Source organism: Neltuma alba, unplaced genomic scaffold, assembly GCF_004799145.2.
Source record: "Neltuma alba isolate B1F8T4 unplaced genomic scaffold, ASM479914v2 tig00011756_pilon, whole genome shotgun sequence".
NCBI lineage: Eukaryota > Viridiplantae > Streptophyta > Magnoliopsida > Fabales > Fabaceae > Neltuma > Neltuma alba.
This window is the reverse complement of record NW_021636384.1, coordinates 803,672-822,891: the sequence shown is the minus strand read 5'-3', so window position 1 is coordinate 822,891 and position 19,220 is coordinate 803,672. Positions and strand designations below refer to the sequence as shown.

Sequence of the window (19,220 nt, the reverse complement as noted above, 5' to 3'; positions counted from 1 at the left end):
GAGTTGATTTTGGTTCTAAATATAAGACCTATTTTTTATATTTATAAATTCTTTTAAAATATATGGATACTCCATCAACCTTAATCAAATAAAAGAGAGAGGAAGGATATTAAAAAAGATGATTATGGTAGGAAAAATATGTTATATTTTTTATAATTAACTAATTTACCTAATTTCTTTAATCTAATCAAATTAGTTAAATAGGTTTTATATTAAAGACCAGAGAAATACAAAGATTTGATTTAGGATTTTAAAATTCACCTACCTTAATTTGTCTTTTAGCATTTTTGAGGGTATTTTAGTATTTTTTTTCTATTAAAATTAATGAAATCATCCTCTCTTTTTTTTTTATATATATACTAGCAATGAAATCATCCTTTAACATTATATAAAAACATTTTATTCTATATAAGTGGCGTATCAAGGTTTTTAGATAAAAATTTTGAAAATAATACTAATAATTTTAATATAAATAATTTTTTTTAAAAAAGTAAGAAATCTAATTAAGGATATAGTATGCTAGTATTTACCAATTTTTTATGAATTCCCTCCCGTCCAAACCAAACAAAGCGCGGCGGCGCAACATCCCCTCCCAAGCGAACACCTCAGCCTCGCGTCACGCCCTCGCCGAGTTGCCGTTACCACCCTCAGATCGAGAAACCAGCGTTCGCCGTCGTCTGTACCTCTCATTTTGCCTCCAGCCTTCAATTTCATCTTGTCTCGAATTTGAAATTCACTTTCAAATCTCATTCTCAGTTAAAGGTGTGTTTGGATTTTGGACTACTGTTGAAGAGATGTTGTTGTTGTTGTTTTTTCTTTTTCTTTTTCTTTTTTTTGTAAATTTAATTTTTCTTGTCCATAACTCCCAAACCCGTTTGCCAAACAAGTCCTTCCCTTTCAGACCCTTCTGCCCTAAACCTCAGTTTCGGCCATCAAGCGGCTTGTGTTTTGGGATGAGGCGCAGAAGAGATTTCAGAGCTTGATATAGGTAGTGATTGAGCTTGAGAATCCTCGGAGAAGAGATTTGGTAGAGCTACCTGCGTTTCGCATTCTAGTTCGCCTCTTCATCCGTTACTTGTTGTGTGTCGTCCTCCTTGTAAGCATTCATCTATAGGCTGCTACTTGAATAGAAATTGAACTCTCTGGATCCCTTTTCTCTCTCTACCCGAATTCTCTTATTAGAGTAGGTTGTGCTATAATTCTTGGGAGAGGATTAGGGTTATGCTACTTATTTGAAAATTTTATCCTTTCTGGTTTTTGCATTTGCTTAATTTACAGGTTTGCTCTCCTGCAGATATCAATGTCGATTTCACAAGAACTATACCCTTCTCAAGATGACCTTCTCTACGAAGAAGAGCTCTTGCGGAACCCTTTTGGCCTGAAGCTATGGTGGCGTTATCTTGTTGCTCGATCAGAAGCTCCATTCAAAAAGCGCTTTGTTATTTACGAGCGAGCCCTCAAAGCTCTCCCTGGAAGCTACAAGATTTGGCACGCTTACCTTCGTGAACGACTTGACCTTGTTCGAAACCTGCCAATCACTCACTCCCAATATGACACCCTGAACAATACATTTGAGCGCGCGCTTGTCACAATGCACAAAATGCCCAGAATATGGATTATGTACCTTCAAAGTCTGACTGAGCAGAAGTTGATAACACGGACGAGAAGAACGTTCGATAGGGCGCTCTGTGCGCTTCCAGTGACCCAGCATGATCGGATATGGGAGCCGTATCTCATTTTCGTTAGCCAGAAAGGAATTCCTATCGAGACTTCTCTTCGGGTTTATCGGAGGTATTTAAAATATGACCCTACTCATATTGAAGATTTTATTGAATTCTTGATTAACTCTAGTCTCTGGCAAGAGGCTGCGGAAAGATTGGCTTCAGTATTAAATGATGATCAGTTTTATTCAATAAAGGGGAAAACAAAGCACAGGCTATGGTTGGAGTTGTGTGATTTGCTTACTAGACACGCCAATGAGGTCTCGGGGTTAAACGTCGATGCCATAATTAGAGGGGGGATTAGGAAGTTTACGGATGAGGTAGGGAGACTCTGGACATCACTGGCAGAGTATTATATTAGGAGGGGTTTGCATGAAAAGGCTAGGGATATTTTTGAGGAGGGGATGTCAACTGTTGTCACAGTGAGAGATTTTAGTGTGATATTTGATTCTTACTCACAGTTTGAGGAGAGCATGCTTTCCTATAAGATGGAGGAGATGGGTTTAAGCGACGAAGATGAAGATAATGATCGGGAAAATGGCTTTGAAGATGAAGATGTTCGATTCTTGGGAAGATTGTCTCTGGAGGACTTTGAGAAGAAGATTCTTCATGGGTTTTGGTTGAGTGATAAAAATGACATAGATTTGAGATTGGCCAGATTGGAACATCTCATGGACCGGAGACCAGAATTGGCTAACAGTGTTCTTTTACGTCAAAATCCTCATAATGTAGAACAGTGGCACCGTAGGGTGAAGCTGTTTGAAGGAAATCCCACTAGGCAGATATTGACCTACACTGAGGCTGTTAGGACTGTCGATCCGATGAAAGCTGTGGGAAAGCCTCACACATTGTGGGTTGCTTTTGCAAAACTGTATGAAGATCACAAAGACCTTGCCAATGCCAGAGTTATATTTGATAAGGCAGTGCAAGTCAACTACAAGAGTGTAGTTCATCTAGCTAGTGTCTGGTGTGAGTGGGCAGAAATGGAATTGAGGCATAAGAATTTCAAGGGTGCCCTTGAGCTTATGAGGCGGGCCACGGCAGAGCCATCAGTTGAGGTCAAGCGAAGAGGTAATCTTGATTGTATTTTCTCAGCATTATTTTTGTTTTCCTTTTTACTAATCTACTTTGTAGTGTAACTGTCTATTGGTCTGAGTCCCTCTTCTTTTTGGTTATTGTATGTATACAAAATGTAACAGCTGTTAATGTTGTATGTACGATCATTTAAGATGATTTTGACCTGTTGAACAGTTGGCAATCTTAGTTGGGCTCATGGTTTTGAGCAGTTAAAGAAACTATGGATTATGATTTAGTTCATGATTCATTCAAAGTATTTGGATTTGAAATTTGCCCTTGGCTTCATGGAAAAACTGGGGATCCCCGAGACTTAAACATCCAATAAATTTCTCTTGTGATATGGACATTCATGCCAATTTTACATGTCTTATGTTATTCAAATACAGTTCTGGGGTTATATCACTGATGATGTAACACCCATTAACTGTGGGGAAAAAATTTACTTTAGGCACAGACATTTATGGGCTTTTCCGTTTGTAATGATATTCTTTATTATGCTAGTCATTATGAGCTGATAACATTGAACACTAATAAACCACTTATCATACTGAAAAACCACTGTTGACAAGTCACAAGTCCAGTCATAAGTTAGCTGAATTTGTTTCTTTATTTAAAATATTATTTGCTTGTTTTGAGTGTTCCTCAAGTTTAGGAGTTTGTTATGTTTATTGGTTGAGTCCATATCTTATTTGCAGACTTTTTTTTTTTTTTTAATTTTTATTGAGCATGTTCAGGGCTGTTATGCCACTTTCATAGTCAATTCCTTAGCAGTCCAGATATTTTAGGAAGTTAGGTGAATTCTTTTACTTATAAATAATTCACATGTCAGCATGTAGGAAGCATCTTGCATCTTAAGTTATAACTAGAATTTCATTGTTTTCCTGGACATTCCTCTTAGCTATTAGTTATTTTTTGAGTGAAATACTTCTTGAAAGATTACCGTGTTGATTTATTTCTCTGTTCATACCCTGTGTTGTCTTAGCCATCTACCAAACACATGCTTTTGTTTACCCTAGGATGATCATCTTTTGTGTTTGTTGAGACGGAATGATGTGAACTTATAAAGAGAGAGTATCATTGTGGTTGTGCAGGGAGTGAACTAACTTTAGGTTTTTGCTTATTCAATACTTTTAGTGGCTGCTGATGGAAATGAACCAGTTCAAATGAAGTTGCATAAATCCTTGAGATTGTGGACATTTTATGTTGACTTAGAGGAAAGTCTGGGTACTTTGGAGTCTACTCGGGCTGTGTATGAGCGAATATTGGATTTGAGAATTGCAACACCGCAAATTATAATTAACTATGCATATTTTCTGGAGGTATGGAACTATTCCTACATTTTAATGCATCTTTTTCAGTTTTTACTTGATCTGGTTCTGGTTGACTGACAAATCTCCATTTAATTTCACAGGAGCACAAATACTTCGAAGATGCATTTAAGGTTTATGAAAGAGGCGTGAAGATATTCAAGTACCCACATGTTAAAGACATATGGATTACATATCTCTCGAAATTTGTGAAGAGATATGGGAAAACAAAATTGGAGAGAGCAAGAGAGCTGTTTGAGAATGCTGTTGAAACGGTACGCACTTGTTTCCAAATGATGCTACATTTTCATTTTAAGTTTAAATTTCTCTCCCTGGGGATTTATTTATGTTTCAGATCAATCATAAGATTTGAGTTTTAAGACTGTTGGGAGGGGACGAGGGTAGATGTCAAATGAAGGGAAAGCGAAGGTTGAAAGTCTAGATAGCAGTCATACTACTTGAGAAATTATGTTTCTTATCTTTTAAATGTAGTATGGTTTGCTATGTCCATAGCGTAAATGACAGTCTGTGTCATATCAATGGACTTTCATGCATGTGTGATATGACTTATGAGCGTAGATCAACCTTAGGATTTGTTTTAGGGCACCATATACGTGAAGTTTTGAATGCATTAGAGTGAACTTTACCAACGGTTGAGTCCAGGTTTTGAACCATGTAAATTGTCTCTCATTCATTAAAGTTCTTGACAAGTCTTTTGCTGATTTTATATATCCTTACATTATTACATATGGTACGGAGACTTTGATACTTTCGTCTGACAATATAAAAACAAAACTAACGCTTTCTCTTATAAGGGGTGAAGGCTGTAAGTAAAATTAAAAGACTAGAAGTGTTTAAATTTTATCTTGTTACAATTTTTTTTTGTAACTAAAACTGACGTTAGCTTCCATGAACATGGGAATTATGTGCCCTGGGGGAAAAAAAACACATGATGAATCCTGGTCTTATGATTGATGCTGCGGACGTTTGTTTTCTGATGAACAGTTTGGTTTCTCTTGTTTTCGTTTTCTTTTGGCCACCAAAGTTTAGCTTCTATTGAAATGTAACTTACATTTGCTAATAATGCATACGGCGCTAACCTTGTCCTTGTATTGGGTGCATGCTTTGAAAACAGGCTCCTGCTGACCAAGTAAAGCCTTTATACCTGCAATATGCAAAGTTGGAGGAGGACTATGGGCTAGCAAAACGAGCTATGAAGGTTTATGATCAAGCAACGAAGGCTGTTCCTAATAATGAGAAATTAAGCATGTACGAAATATACATTGCCCGTGCTGCTGAGATATTTGGTGTACCCAAAACAAGGGAAATCTATGAGCAGGCAATTGAGTCTGGTCTTCCGGACAAGGATGTCAAAACCATGTGCTTGAGGTATGCTGAGTTGGAGAAAAGCTTGGGAGAAATTGATAGGGCCCGTGGAATATATGTCTTTGCCTCGCAGTTTGCAGATCCACGATCAGACGCTGAATTTTGGAACAAGTGGCATGAATTTGAGGTGAAGCATGGTAATGAAGATACCTTCAGAGAAATGCTTCGCATTAAGCGCAGTGTCTCCGCAAGCTACAGCCAGGTTGGTTTAGTTTAACTATTTTGTTTCTTTTCCCCCTTCACTCCTGATTTAATTTAAGTTCATACTCATCATAAATCTTACCTGTAATGCTTCATTGTTTTTGCAGACCCATTTTATATTGCCTGAGTACCTAATGCAAAAGGACCAAACTGTCTCTCTGGATGAGGCCAAAGAAACATTGAAACAGGCTGGTGTACCTGAGGACCAAATGGCCTCACTGGAAAAGAAAGTTGGGTTTGTCAGTGCTGGAGTAGAGTCCCAGACTGATGGAGGGATTAAAGCAAATGCAAATAATGAGGATATTGACTTACCAGAAGGGAGTGACTCTGAGGATGATGAGAAAATTGAAATTGCTCAAAAGGATGTCCCATCGGCTGTTTTTGGAGGTTTAGTACGAAAGAGGGAAGAGGGTGAAAAGAATGAAGAAGGAACACGTCTTGGTGCTTTGGAGAGAATAAAGAGGCAGAAGGCTAACTGAATTTTGTGCTCAGCGATCGTGTATTTCTTCTGCACTAATGAATTTTGTAGAGTTTTGTAATCTTCATCTTTTTAATAGGAAACCAATTTCTCTCCTGGCTTCTTAGTTCCACATTTGTTAAGAGGCAACATGCAATTTAGAGAGAGTCACATGGGGGGAAAAGCCACTCGACAAATGTTTGAATTGTCTGTAACTTATGTTTGAAGAAAACCAGGAAGGAATACTATCTGGGGGGAAAAATCCTCTTACCCTGTTATGTGAGTGTTGTAATCAAGAGGTTACTGAATTAAACTTGACTATTCTATACTGGATTACTGGTTTTGAAATGTTTTGGGATCGTGACAGAAGAAAAGTACATAACACAGGTGAAACCAACATTTATTTGAAAGTGAGTTCAACTGTAAAACTGAAAGCATTTAAAAAACAAGAAGCTAAAATTCTACTTCAATAAAATAAAATGCTCTTGCGGTTCTATTCACAACGGGAGGGAGGAGATTTTTTCGTTTTATTTATAAATCATTTTATTAAATTTTTATTAAGAATATACTATTTTGTCTTTCATTTATTATAGTATAAATAGTTATTTTCTTAAATAGTGTATATATTAAATATGAGTAAAATTAAAAAGTTATTATATTTTAATGAAGGATTAATGCATTTTAAAGTTTTTCTTAATCTATATGAAAAATGCTGAAAATACTTATAAATAAAATTAAAAGAGTATCAGTTGAGGGTTAGAACGAATGAATATGCAAATTCAATCACATAATTGCAAGATGATTTTAATCATTCACTGGTTGGTTAGCCGTCTCGTGGGGTGTCTCTTTTGCGGTTGTGGGAGCTTGATTCAAGAGGTTAGCTGAATACTCCCACAAAGATGGCCATATCAATTCCTTCCAAAAAGTAAAGAATGTAAAGAAAAATTAAAACAAACTGTTGACAAATCTAATTCAATTACCTAAATTAATTAAATTTCTCAATTCCCGTTCAACAGTCAATCAAAGGGTCCTCCTATATATAGGACCAAGAAATACGCTTCAAAATAAGTCTCAATTGTTGGCTTCGCTTGTTACTTTTCACCTCATGATTTTCTGTAAATTTCATAACTTCAGAAGATCTAAATCCTTTGGATGGAAACTATTATCTGAACCTTAATGTAAAATACGGTTGATTAATTTGGAGATGTTAAAAAAGTTACTAAATTATAATATACATTATATAATCTTTCTAAAATACTTATATATTATTAAATTATATGTCAATTTATAAACGAGACAAATTAATTTAAAAAAATATCAATACAAATATTTTAAAATACTTTGAATATTTTCTTATTCTCCCAATTTAGTTAACTGGGTGTAGTAATATTTAATTAGTAATTATATATTTCCAGCTTAAACAAATTTGAAATTAGAATCGTACCACAAGAGATTAAGGCCCGTTTGGTTCAACCGCATTACAGAGTTGTAATGGTAATGAATGGCAATTTAGATCCCATTGCCATATAAGTGTGCGTTTTGGTTGACATTTGATATTGGTAACGGTAATCATGATTACCAAAAAAATATTCCCTCTGTCCCTTATTATAAGTAATATAGGACATCATTACATAAATTAAAAAGTTAATTAAAGATAATAAATTGGAAAAAAATAGAAATTTTTTTCTCTAAAATACCCTTATATAAAGAAAGAGAATAAGAAAATTATTATAATAAAGAGAATTATGAAAGAGAGAGAATGTGTAATAGAGAAAGATGATGGTTTGGGAAATGAGATAATAAATATATTAAATATTAGAATAAATAATTAATGGGGACAAACTAGAAAATTTGCTTCAAAAATTTAAGATAACTTATAAATATTGTTTATATTTAGGAATAAAAAAGAGATGATGGTTATTGCTTATAAAGAAAGATGAAGGAGAAGCAATGAGGATGCATAGGATCCCCACTATGAATCTTCTTTTTTTTTTTTTGTTGAAAGAAACTGAATTCAAGATATTAATTACAAAATACACAAAATCAAAATGAAGGCTAACAGCTTCAGATTAAGATAGCCCTCTCATCATCCCCCATCTCCCTGCAGGTTTAGACATGGTGGTTGATCAAAGATTTTGTAGCTTCCTAACATCCCATAGGCTAGTTTAGCCAATTGATTTGCACTGGACATCTCCTCTCGGTCTTAATAGTTAACAACTACTTGCCAATTCTTGCATAGTAGCACTCTATTCTCTTCTACCACATCATAAAAAGGGTGACTTCTATCACAAACCCTAGTCTCAAGATTAAGTGCCTCCAAATAATTAGACATGAGGTGGACCTTTCTGAATCCCCTAGCCCAACTGAGATAAAATCCCCAAGTGATACCAATGAGTTCTGCAATGATTGAGAAAACTTTAGAGAGTTTACAGCTAAATCCCATGATCCAATCCCTACCCTTGCTTCTGATTACTCCTCCACATCAACTCTTACCTTTTTCTAAAACCAAGTCATCAACCTCTAGCTTGATAAAATCTTCCAGTGTATCTTGGTAGTCTAGCCCCCTAGGGTGTTTGTCATTCAGTCTCTCACAACTTTTGCGGAGGTCATAGTCTGAGCAAGCTCTAAAGAAGCTTGATTCAGCCGTTAAATACTCTGAATTAACAGCTTCCCCGAACAATTTCTAGCACCTTGACAACTAGATATCCCCACAGAGATATCCAAACAGATTGTCCCAATGGACTTTCCCAATCAGATTGTGCCAATGGACTTTCTGCGTAAAGTCCTTTCCGGCTTCTTTCTGTAGGTTCCACTTCAGCCATTATGTACCTTGTAAGGAAAAGAACTCTCCCCACATATGGGGTTGCAAAACTGATTTCCATCTCTCCCTTGAATTTACACAATCTCATAGTAAATGCATTGTGTTCTCTTCCTCTTCACAACCAAACAGGCATGATGTTAAGTCCATAATTCCCCTTCTTCTCCTCAGTTGGCCTATGTGAATCTTGTCATGACAAAAGAACCACATGAAAGATTTGATCTTCTCTAGTACCTGCCAACACCATAGCCTCTTCCATATGCTATCCTCCCTCCTTGTGGTACCTGAAAAAAGAAAAGAGTATGCAGATTTAACAGAAAACCGGCCATTAGGGGCCGGCTTCCAAAAGTGTTTATCCTCTCCTCTCTCCTCACGAGGTGGATGCACACAGGTGATACGGTCAACAATATTTGGTTGAAACCAAACTTTCATCTTCTCCTTATTCCATTCTCCATTATGTATCACATAGTCATTAACTCTTTCATTGGTATCAATCAAACCCTTAGCTCCTGAAACAAGTTCAATTAAGGGAACGTTTATCTTTGACCAGTTGTCGAACCAAAAGGATGACTCTTTTCTATTTCTTATTTTCTTGCCCAAAGCAATAGTGAAATGGTCCCAAACACTACAAATGCTTCTCCAAGTCACGGATGAATTAACCTTCCTTCTAACTCGGGGCACCTCTTCCTCCCCACATTTATAATTTACATGGAGGACATGTACCCAAAATGCATCACATCTGCAAATCATACCCCAACACAATTTCATTATGAAAGCTTTATTCTGTTTATGTAGATCCTTCATACCAAAGCCTCCATTCTGTTTCTTTATTGTGATCACATCCTAGGAGACAAGGTGCATCTTTCTTTCATCATCATTGCCTCCCTAAAAGAATTGCCTGCTTTTCTTCTCGATTTCCCTAACAGTTTTTTGGGTAGGAGTATTGTTTACATATGATAAGATGGTAGTGCTGTTATCACATATTTCATCAGAGTCACCCTTCCTACCAAGTTCAAAAGCTTCCTCTTCCAACCCCCTAGTTTCTTGTTTGTTTTTTCCAGAATTGGAGTAAACATATTGTAAGAGGCTCTCTGGTATATGAGAGGTATGCCTAGATATTTCCCTATTTCTCCGGTTAGTCCAACTCCCATCTTCTAACTCATAGATAGTGCTCTAGAGAAATGGATATTTTCAGAAAACAAATTTTTGTTTTGCCTTTATTTGCCTTTTGTCCCAATGCTTCACAAAATTTGTCTAAGCATTTCATCATCACCTCAATCTGTGTCTTAGAAGCTTCACCAAACAAGACTAGATCATCGACAAAGAACAGATGATATAAAAGTTGCCCTCTTCTATTGATCTGTATTGGTGTTCACTCTCCTTCACCCACTTAATCTCTGATTAGATGGTTGAGTCGCTCTATACAGAAGGTAAAAATGTAGGGAGAGATAGGATCCCCTTGCTTAATACCCCTTGAGGCTTTAAATTGTTCCGTGGGGTCTCCGTTCAAAAGAACTCTAAATGAGGGACTTGCAATACAAGTCATGATAACAGTTACACAGAAGTTTGGTAACCTGCAGCTATCACAGTGTCATAGATGAAACTCCACTCCAATCTGTCATATGCTTTCTCAAGATCCACCTTCACTGCCAACCATCCTTTCCAACTATTAGAGTGTCATAGATGAAACTGTGAATCTTCATTACCATTGCCTTATGCCAAAAATACCCCCCATCTACTTGTGCATTTTCCCACCTTTGTCTGTCAATTTTCGCCCTCCATGGAATTCACCCGCCGTTAACATCACCACCACCCTCACCACTAGCGATGCCCCTTCCTGCCCCTCCACCTTCTCCTGCTCCACCACCATCAAACCCTCAACCCATATTTACAGAAGCACATCGAGACTCACAAGATGTGGCTTTTTGACGGACGATGAGACAAACACAAAAGGTACCATTGTCGGCAACGTAACGTCTGGTCTTCATTCTCTGCAGTTAACCTTTCTCCTGAGTGAATTTGAGCACTACCAAAACCCGTGACCCCACCTCCATCCTCAACAAACTTTCTCGTCATTCACACCTATCGCATTTCTTTAGGTCTAAGCACCATGTCCACCATTGTTCACACAAGAGATCTCCTCCATCCTAATTTTTTGTGAGCCTGAGCATCACCAATGTCGCCCTCTTCAAATCTGAAGACAAGGAGAACTTACGACCCATCTCCATGGTCCCTTGTACTTCCACCTCTTCATATATGAGCACCCAAACTTCTTGATTTGTACGTTTTTTAGTGTTGCATTAGAGAGTTTTTATTTTCCATTAGGAGGAGCGAGGAAGTAGTACAGTAATGCAGTGAAAACAAGAAACGTCTTCATTGTCTCTTCTCGTCTAGAGAGAGCGTGTTGTTGCCATTGTAAGGATAAAATTATCTTTTGCTATTTATTCAATTTAAATAATTATTATTGTATTAATTTTATTTATACAAGTATAATCTATATTAATTAAGGATACTATTGAAAAGTTATTGAATTTTAAATTAGAGTTAATAAAATTTAAAGTTTTTCTTAATATAAAACATGTTAAAAGTTACTTATAAATAGAATTATAAGAGGATTGTGTAATTGATATTACATTATATTCTCATTGCATTGGATTGGAGGGATATAATGGGATTAAAGTGGGCTCTAACTTTCACTAATATTGAACAGTCAAGAATGGATGGAAGTTAGTCTCAGAACGAGAATCATCGAGGTTTGTCCATATGTCGTTATGATTTTAAAAGGAGTTACTTTTCAAAAGCCCTAATACGGCACCGCTTACTGTCTCTGTCGCGAAGGTCTCTCTGACTCCGCAACTCCGTCTTTGTCTCGCTGATCTCTCATCTGCGAAGTGCGAATTCAAAGTCGAAAAGGCCGCAGGCGAACACTGCTCAGTGCTCGCTAATTCACTCGGTCTCTCTCGTCTCCGTCTCTCGTCTCGACTTCGTCTCTTCACTTACGGTCTGTGATTTCTTCCTTTTGTAAGCTTCAGTTACCCGTGCTATTGCTATTTGGTGACTGATTGTGGCTTGTCTCTTTTAGTATCTTTCTTTGGTGATTTTGGTTTCTTAGTTTCTTTTACTCAAGTGTTTTAATTTCTTTCTTTCTTTATTTTGTGATTTGATGACTGATTGAAGCATGCATGATGATTGATGAATTGATGATTCTGACATGCCATTTTCTCTTCTCACACCCTGCGTAAATATTTTCAATTATCTGCTTTTTTCTTTGTCTGAATGAGTGAATGTTACTTTATGAATATATTGCATAGTTTTCATTTTCTTCTTCCTTTTGGTGACTCATCGCCTATTTTAATAAGCTGTTCTTTTACTATGAAAAAGCAGAAAATAATGTTGTTTGGCTATTAACAGGAGGAATTATCTCTTACCTTTCCAGACCCTATTTATCAGACTCCCTGGACGGTTGTACACGCCAAAATCCAAAATATGCTATATGATTGGATTTGCTTAATTCATTATATATCATTCTCTTCTTTTTTTCCTAAATTAAATGCACTTTACTTCACTCATGCAAGTGACCTTATAGCACTTCTGGCCTCAAGGAGCTACCCCTACCCTCCACGAAGGGGTGTGCCTTTTTAACTACCTTTTCCCAACCAACTCAAATTTTAAAATGTGAGTGTTTTTATCCCTTACTAATAAGATACGACCTTGCCATGTTGATGGGGGATGAAAAACACAATTTTGACTTGTACTGTGATATCTGATTTTAAATTGTGTGTACATATAGGATATATAAGTATATATATGTAGGAGGGGGTTCTAAGCCACTCAATCTTGGAAGACGCATTTGATGTGTTTTGTTTGACGAGGCTTATGGAAGAGCTAACTTGAACCTAAATATCTAAAGATATTTGCTTACCGAATGGATTAGTTTATGTTAATTCCATCTATATGCCTTAATTTGTTACAAAAGAGTCCGGTGCATATTAATATTATACTAGGCATTTTCCTTGTACTGTATTTAAACCTTCTGTGAACATAAATCGTAAATAAATCATTTTCCTTATTCTCTAATTCTACTGCACAATCTATCTTGTAAACTCAGTGGCTTATTGATTTGTACCAGGTTCATGAGGGCGTTGATGTAGCATGGCATTTCAGGCATGAATACTTATTTGGCTCTGTTGGTGATGATCAATACTTGCTTATATGGGATCTTCAGACTCCATCAATCGGCAAGCCTGTCCAATCTGTTCTTGCTCATCAAAGTCAGGTACATATTAAGGGCTCTTTTTATGCTTTGGCAGATTTGTCGTTTTTTACAAATATTTCAGACCAATATATTTGTGTTGGCTTTTCATGTGCACTCTTTTTATGTTAGGATAATGTTATGGCTTCTTGAGAATGACAGTCCTTAAGTGAAAATCAATGTGAAAAATCAGGGGATGTTTTTGAAATTAGCATAGTCTGTGTTGATATGATTATTTACATGGATTGATACTTGGCAGTGGCAGTTGAAATAACTGATCCTTTGGTAATTTAAAATTGTTTAGTATGACCAAATGTGGGAGAGGAATAGGAAAACAACTTATGAAACCCAAAAGATAATTCAGTTTATGCTGCCTAATTTGGTCAAGACTTACTTATGGCTATAAATATATATTCCTTGCATATATATAAACATATTTCTTACATTCAACTGTGCTTAAGATAGTGTCATGCAGTATATCATTCATCTTACCAGTTAAGAACGTCTCATTTTAATTTCACTTTGCTTGTGCATTTCTTAATGTCTTACCAATAGTTTTTATTAAATTGAGCCTATTTTGTCCTACAGAAAACCTTAAGGAGAAATTACAGTTTTATCCCTAAATATGCAATTTTTTTTTTAATTACCATTATTGACGATTTGTATGTGATTCATGAACTTAGCTGCATTTTGTAACAGAACTCCTGAGTAGTTTACTTGCTGATTATTAGGACTTTCTGGATGATGATTGATGTCTTTTTTTTCTTTACCATGTGAAAGTGATGTGATGCTTGTATGTGCCTATAATGATATGAATAGTGTAATTGCTAAAGATGCATTTTGTCTCTTATCTGATAGTGGGCTAGCTGTGTAAGGGAAGTCAGTATTATGACATTGTTGACATGATGAACTGAATAATTGGTTCTTGTAAAAAAAGACAACTAGTGAAATGCATGATTTTCTAGCCAATAAGCATTTGATTCTCGTGGTTCTTAATTTTGTGTCTTGTCATTTTGCTGTTGGACGGAAACTGGCCAAACCTGTGCATGATAACCCGGCCCGATCATATGCTGGGTTATCCCTGGTTGGATGGGGGCAGTGGGTTCAAATTCTGAACCCAGAGGATGTCCAGTCAGGTGTCAGGCCCGTAAGAGCTTCAAATCCATTTGCATTGTATTTTCATTCCTCCTTTATTGATGCCTTTTGATTCTTGTACCAGAGGCACTTTTGACCATTTTGGAGCCTGAAAACCCTTTGTCAGAGAAGAGTTTGTCCCTTTCCATCTGCGTGACTTCCTGTCCATTCTACTATTGAAGGGGGTAAGAGACTTTTGTAATCTTAAATGTTTATATAGTCTTCCTTGTTCTTCATTTCCCTTGCCTATCTGCAAACTAAAATTTTGCTAGAGATGGGAATTTATTATGCACTGTGTCATCCTCTATTCTACTGTTCAGTAACAAATAATGGTTGGTATGACTTGGGCTCAGGGTGTTCTTTTGAGAATATTGATGACAGCCATGAATGTATGATTTCAAGCTGTTATGCATTTTATCTGGTTCACTGTGATTATGAGTTGTTAGACCGGAATGGAGGAAGTTCTGATAAGTAACTATAAAAGATCAAATAAATCGGTTTAATTGACTCCAAATATTTGACTTGGGGTGAAGGAACGCTGTCAATGGAGTGAACAAGCTCAAAACTGATATAGCCAAAACATACTGTTTAAGTTACATGATAATACAAAATGACCAAAAAATTATACAACAGGTATTTTAGATGCTGGAGGTTCATTGAACACAACTTTATTTCTTTCTTACGTCTTGTTCTGTTTTAACGCAGATTGTAAGTGTATATATTGCTCATATCTTTTTCTGTTTATTCATCTTTCTCTTTCTATTTGTACTTTCAATAACAGGCTTGAATGCAAAAGTTGTGCAGAATGGAGGATGATTTTGATACCGGGAAAATCAGAAACATATGTATATTGGCACATGTTGATCATGGAAAGACTACACTGGCTGATCATTTGATTGCTGCTTCAGGGGGTGGCCTACTTCATCCAAAATTGGCTGGACGAATTAGGTTCATGGACTATCTTGATGAGGAACAAAGGAGGGCCATCACCATGAAGAGCTCTTCCATTGCTCTTCATTATAAAGACTACTCTATTAACCTCATAGATTCCCCTGGTCATATGGACTTTTGTAGTGAGGTGTCCACAGCTGCTAGATTAAGTGATGGTGCATTAATTTTGGTTGATGCTGTTGAAGGCGTGCATATTCAAACCCACGCTGTGTTGCGGCAGTGTTGGATTGAGAAGCTCTCACCATGCTTGGTTCTTAACAAGATTGATAGGTTGATTAGTGAATTGAAGTTAAGTCCCATGGAAGCCTATATTCGGTTATTACGGATTGTGCATGAGGTCAATGGGATAATTAGTACATATAAGTCTGAGAAATATTTGTCAGATGTAGATTCCATACTTGCAGGACCTTCAGGCGATGTGACTGTTGATGAAAACATTGACCTCATAGAAGATGACGATGAAGATATGTTTCAACCGCAGAAAGGGAATGTGGGATTTGTGTGCGCACTAGATGGTTGGGGATTCAGAGTTCATGAGTTTGCTGAATTTTATGCTTCAAAATTGGGGGCTAGTGTTACCGCATTGCAAAAAGCCTTGTGGGGTCCTCGGTATTTCAATTCCAAAACTAAAATGATTGTTGGTAAGAAAGGTGTAGGTGGGGGAAGTAAGGCGAGGCCAATGTTTGTCCAATTTGTTCTTGAACCACTATGGCAGGTATACCAGGGAGCTCTAGAGGGTGATGGTGACAAAGGAATGCTTGAGAAAGTCATTAAGTCATTCAATTTGTCTATACCATCTCGTGAATTGCAAAATAAAGACCCTAAGCTTGTGCTTCAAGCTGTTATGAGTCGGTGGCTTCCTCTTTCAGATACAATCTTATCAATGGTGGTAAAGTGTATGCCAGATCCAGCATCTGCCCAGTCGTTTCGTATCTCACGTCTTCTCCCAAAGAGAGAGGTTCTTGATAATGGGGTTGATCAGAATGTGCTTGCTGAGGCAGAGCTTGTTAGAAAATCAGTGGAGGAATGTGATTGGAAACCTGAAGCTCCATGTGTTGCTTTTGTCTCGAAAATGTTTGCCGTGCCAATTAAAATGCTTCCTGATAGGGGTTCATACACGGAGGTCGTGAACTATTCTGGTGATGGAGAGGGTGAATCTGATGAGTGTTTCTTGGCATTTGCTAGGATATTTAGTGGAACTTTGTCTGCAAGACAGAAAGTTTTTGTCCTTTCAGCTTTGTATGATCCGCTAAAAGGGGAACAAATGCAAAAGCATGTTCAAGAGGCTGAACTACAATCTTTGTATCTAATGATGGGCCAAGGCTTGAAAGTAGTGACGTCTGCTAAAGCAGGAAATATTGTTGCTATTCGAGGCCTTGGCCAACATATCCTGAAAAGTGCTACGCTCTCATCTAGCAAGAATTGTTGGCCTTTCTCTGGCATGGCTTTCCAGGTTGCCCCAACTTTAAGAGTTGCAATTGAGCCATCTGACCCTGCGGAAATCAGTGCATTATTGAAAGGCTTGAGGCTTCTAAATAGAGCAGACCCATTTGTTGAGGTCACTGTATCTGCAAGAGGGGAACATGTCTTAGCTGCAGCAGGAGAAGTTCATCTTGAAAGATGTGTAAAAGATTTAAAGGAAAGATTTGCTAAGGTAAGCTTAGAAGTCTCTCCACCTCTTGTGTCTTACAAAGAGACCATTGAAGGAGAAGTGTCTAGCATGCTTGAAAATTTGAAAGCTCTTAGTAAGAACTCAGATTATGTTGAAAAAACAACACCAAATGGTAGATGTGTTGTACGTGTGCATGTGATGAAACTTCCATCTTCTCTAACAAAGGTACTTGATGATAGTTCTGATGTATTGGGGGATGTCATTGGAATAAAGTCTGGCCATCCTGTTAAAAATTTGGATTCTCAGAGGTCAGGTATTCATGAAATTGATAATCCAACTGCACTGCTAAAAAAACGCATAATGGATGCTTTGGAGAGTGAAATTTTGAGCAAGAATGAGAATGACGAGGATTATGTTGACAAATGCAAGACAAAGTGGTTAAAACTTTTGAGAAGGATATGGGCACTTGGACCTAGGCAAATTGGTCCCAACATTCTCTTCACTCCTGACGTCAAAGCTGAGAGTAGTGACGGCTCTATTCTAATAAGTGGTGATTGTCATGTGTCTGAAAGAGTGGGTTTTGCTGATGATTCTAGTACTTCTAATGCAGAGGCTGAGACACCCTCAAATGTGAATGAAGCATTAGACATGGAGGCTAAGCGTCTTGAGAGTAGTGTCATATCTGGATTCCAACTGGCCACTGCAGCTGGACCCTTATGTGATGAACCTATGTGGGGTTTGGCATTTGTCATTGAGGCATACATTTATCCCCATTTAGGGCAGAATGATGAACCTGAAGCACACCAACAATCTGAGCAATATGGCATATTTGCTGGACAAATAATCACAACTGTGAAAGATGCTTGTAGAGCAGCTGTGCTTCAGAATAGGCCACGGCTTGTGGAAGCAATGTACTTTTGTGAGTTGAATACCCCTACTGAATATTTGGGTCCCATGTATGCTGTACTTGCCCGAAGACGGGCCAGAGTTCTAAAGGAAGAGATGCAGGAAGGTTCCCCTTTCTTCACTGTGCATGCATATTTGCCTGTTTCCGAAAGTTTCGGTTTTGCTGATGAGCTTAGGAGGTGGACTTCTGGAGCTGCTAGTGTGCTTCTTGTACTCAGTCACTGGGAAGCACTTAATGAGGACCCTTTCTTTGTACCTAAAACTGAAGAGGAAATAGAAGAGTTTGGAGACGGCTCCAGCGTGCTTCCTAATACAGCAAGAAAGTTAGTTAATGCAGTCAGACGCCGTAAGGGCCTTCATGTGGAGGAAAAAATAGTACAGCATGGAACAAAGCAGAGGACACGAGCTCGTAAGGTCTGATGTTCTTGGTTTTTTGTTGGGTCATCGACTGTTGAAAAAAGAATTGCTAGACATTGTATGAGATCTTCTACAATTGTAACATTTTGTACAATGTACCATTAGGGGCAAGTTTTGGTTGAGTTTGATTTATACTGCCTCATTACAATTTTGTCAATTACAATTAGTTTCATGATGACAGGATGTTGTACACATAACTTCAATAATGATTAATATATATTTTTTCCCCGGCGAAACCATTTGATTTCATGCCATATCCTCAATTGACTCTCTTCTTGAGAGATGTCAACAAATACTGTGTTAGTACATCCATGGTTAGCATCTAGCAGGGGAAAATTCTAATGATACTGCATGCAAACGACATATTTAGGCATTTTCGTTAGTTAAAGTGGAAGGATGTGCATTACATGAGTTGAGAGAAGTGTATATTATCGGCTCTGGACACAAAGAGAGGGATCGGTTAACACTATTGTAAGAATTGAAGCATTTATACACAAATATTTGGGGTTAACATATGTTTTGCTTTCTGACATTTGGATTTATTTTAGTTTTGGTTTTTCAAATTTTAAACCTCGTAATTTTAGTTCTTGAAATTTGGTTCATGTTAAAATGTTAATTCCTGAAGGTATGGTAGTGCTAAAATCTATTAAAGTGTCAAATGGTATTAAAGTAGTGATATGGAATTACTAAATGGTATTTAGCTGAATCTTATGTGGATGACATAAGGGGGGAATAAAAAAGAATAGGTTTTCAAAATGTTGCTTTTTAGTCCCTCCTCCACCTCCAACGGTTTTTTCTTTCTTGTTTGTTTCAGAAGCTATCCACTATATTGTAGTTTGATAACTCATTCCTTCATGTATAATTGTCTTTTGAGTTGCATTTTGAGGACCTGTTTTTTCCCCTATTTTTTATACAAATTTCTTCTCTTCTTTTTTTTTCCCCCTCTTATCTATATAAGATCCAGTTTGGCGTTATACGGTA

At 37.2% G+C, this 19,220-nt stretch overlaps 2 protein-coding genes across 11 annotated transcripts; both read left to right on the top strand.

Annotated features, from left to right (window-relative positions):
* The first annotated feature begins 633 nt into the window (after positions 1–633).
* On the top strand, positions 634–6,477 carry LOC114717574 (pre-mRNA-splicing factor SYF1). 3 transcript variants are annotated; one of them, XM_028902782.1, is made up of 6 exons: positions 634–762; positions 1,295–2,792; positions 3,933–4,117; positions 4,210–4,380; positions 5,241–5,693; positions 5,800–6,477. In XM_028902782.1, the coding sequence occupies exons 2-6, from the start codon at positions 1,301–1,303 to the stop codon at positions 6,169–6,171; spliced, it is 2,673 nt and encodes an 890-aa protein (XP_028758615.1). In that variant the 5' UTR covers positions 634–762; positions 1,295–1,300; the 3' UTR covers positions 6,172–6,477. The 3 variants fall into 3 exon arrangements, with proteins under 3 accessions (XP_028758615.1, XP_028758613.1, XP_028758614.1); XM_028902780.1 differs by lacking the exon at positions 634–762 and adding an exon at positions 908–1,096; XM_028902781.1 differs by lacking the exon at positions 634–762 and adding an exon at positions 908–1,096 and having other exon boundaries at positions 1,279–2,792.
* On the top strand, positions 2,866–18,475 carry LOC114717572 (elongation factor-like GTPase 1). 8 transcript variants are annotated; one of them, XM_028902779.1, is made up of 5 exons: positions 11,775–11,968; positions 13,097–13,243; positions 14,319–14,355; positions 14,439–14,538; positions 15,135–18,475. In XM_028902779.1, exon 5 carries the CDS (start codon positions 15,141–15,143, stop codon positions 18,240–18,242), a length of 3,102 nt encoding a protein of 1,033 aa, XP_028758612.1. In that variant the 5' UTR covers positions 11,775–11,968; positions 13,097–13,243; positions 14,319–14,355; positions 14,439–14,538; positions 15,135–15,140; the 3' UTR covers positions 18,243–18,475. The 8 variants fall into 8 exon arrangements, with proteins under 8 accessions (XP_028758610.1, XP_028758612.1, XP_028758609.1 ...); XM_028902776.1 differs by adding an exon at positions 14,674–14,742 and having other exon boundaries at positions 13,097–14,355; XM_028902778.1 differs by adding an exon at positions 14,626–14,742 and having other exon boundaries at positions 13,097–14,355.
* Positions 18,476–19,220: the final 745 nt, after the last annotated feature.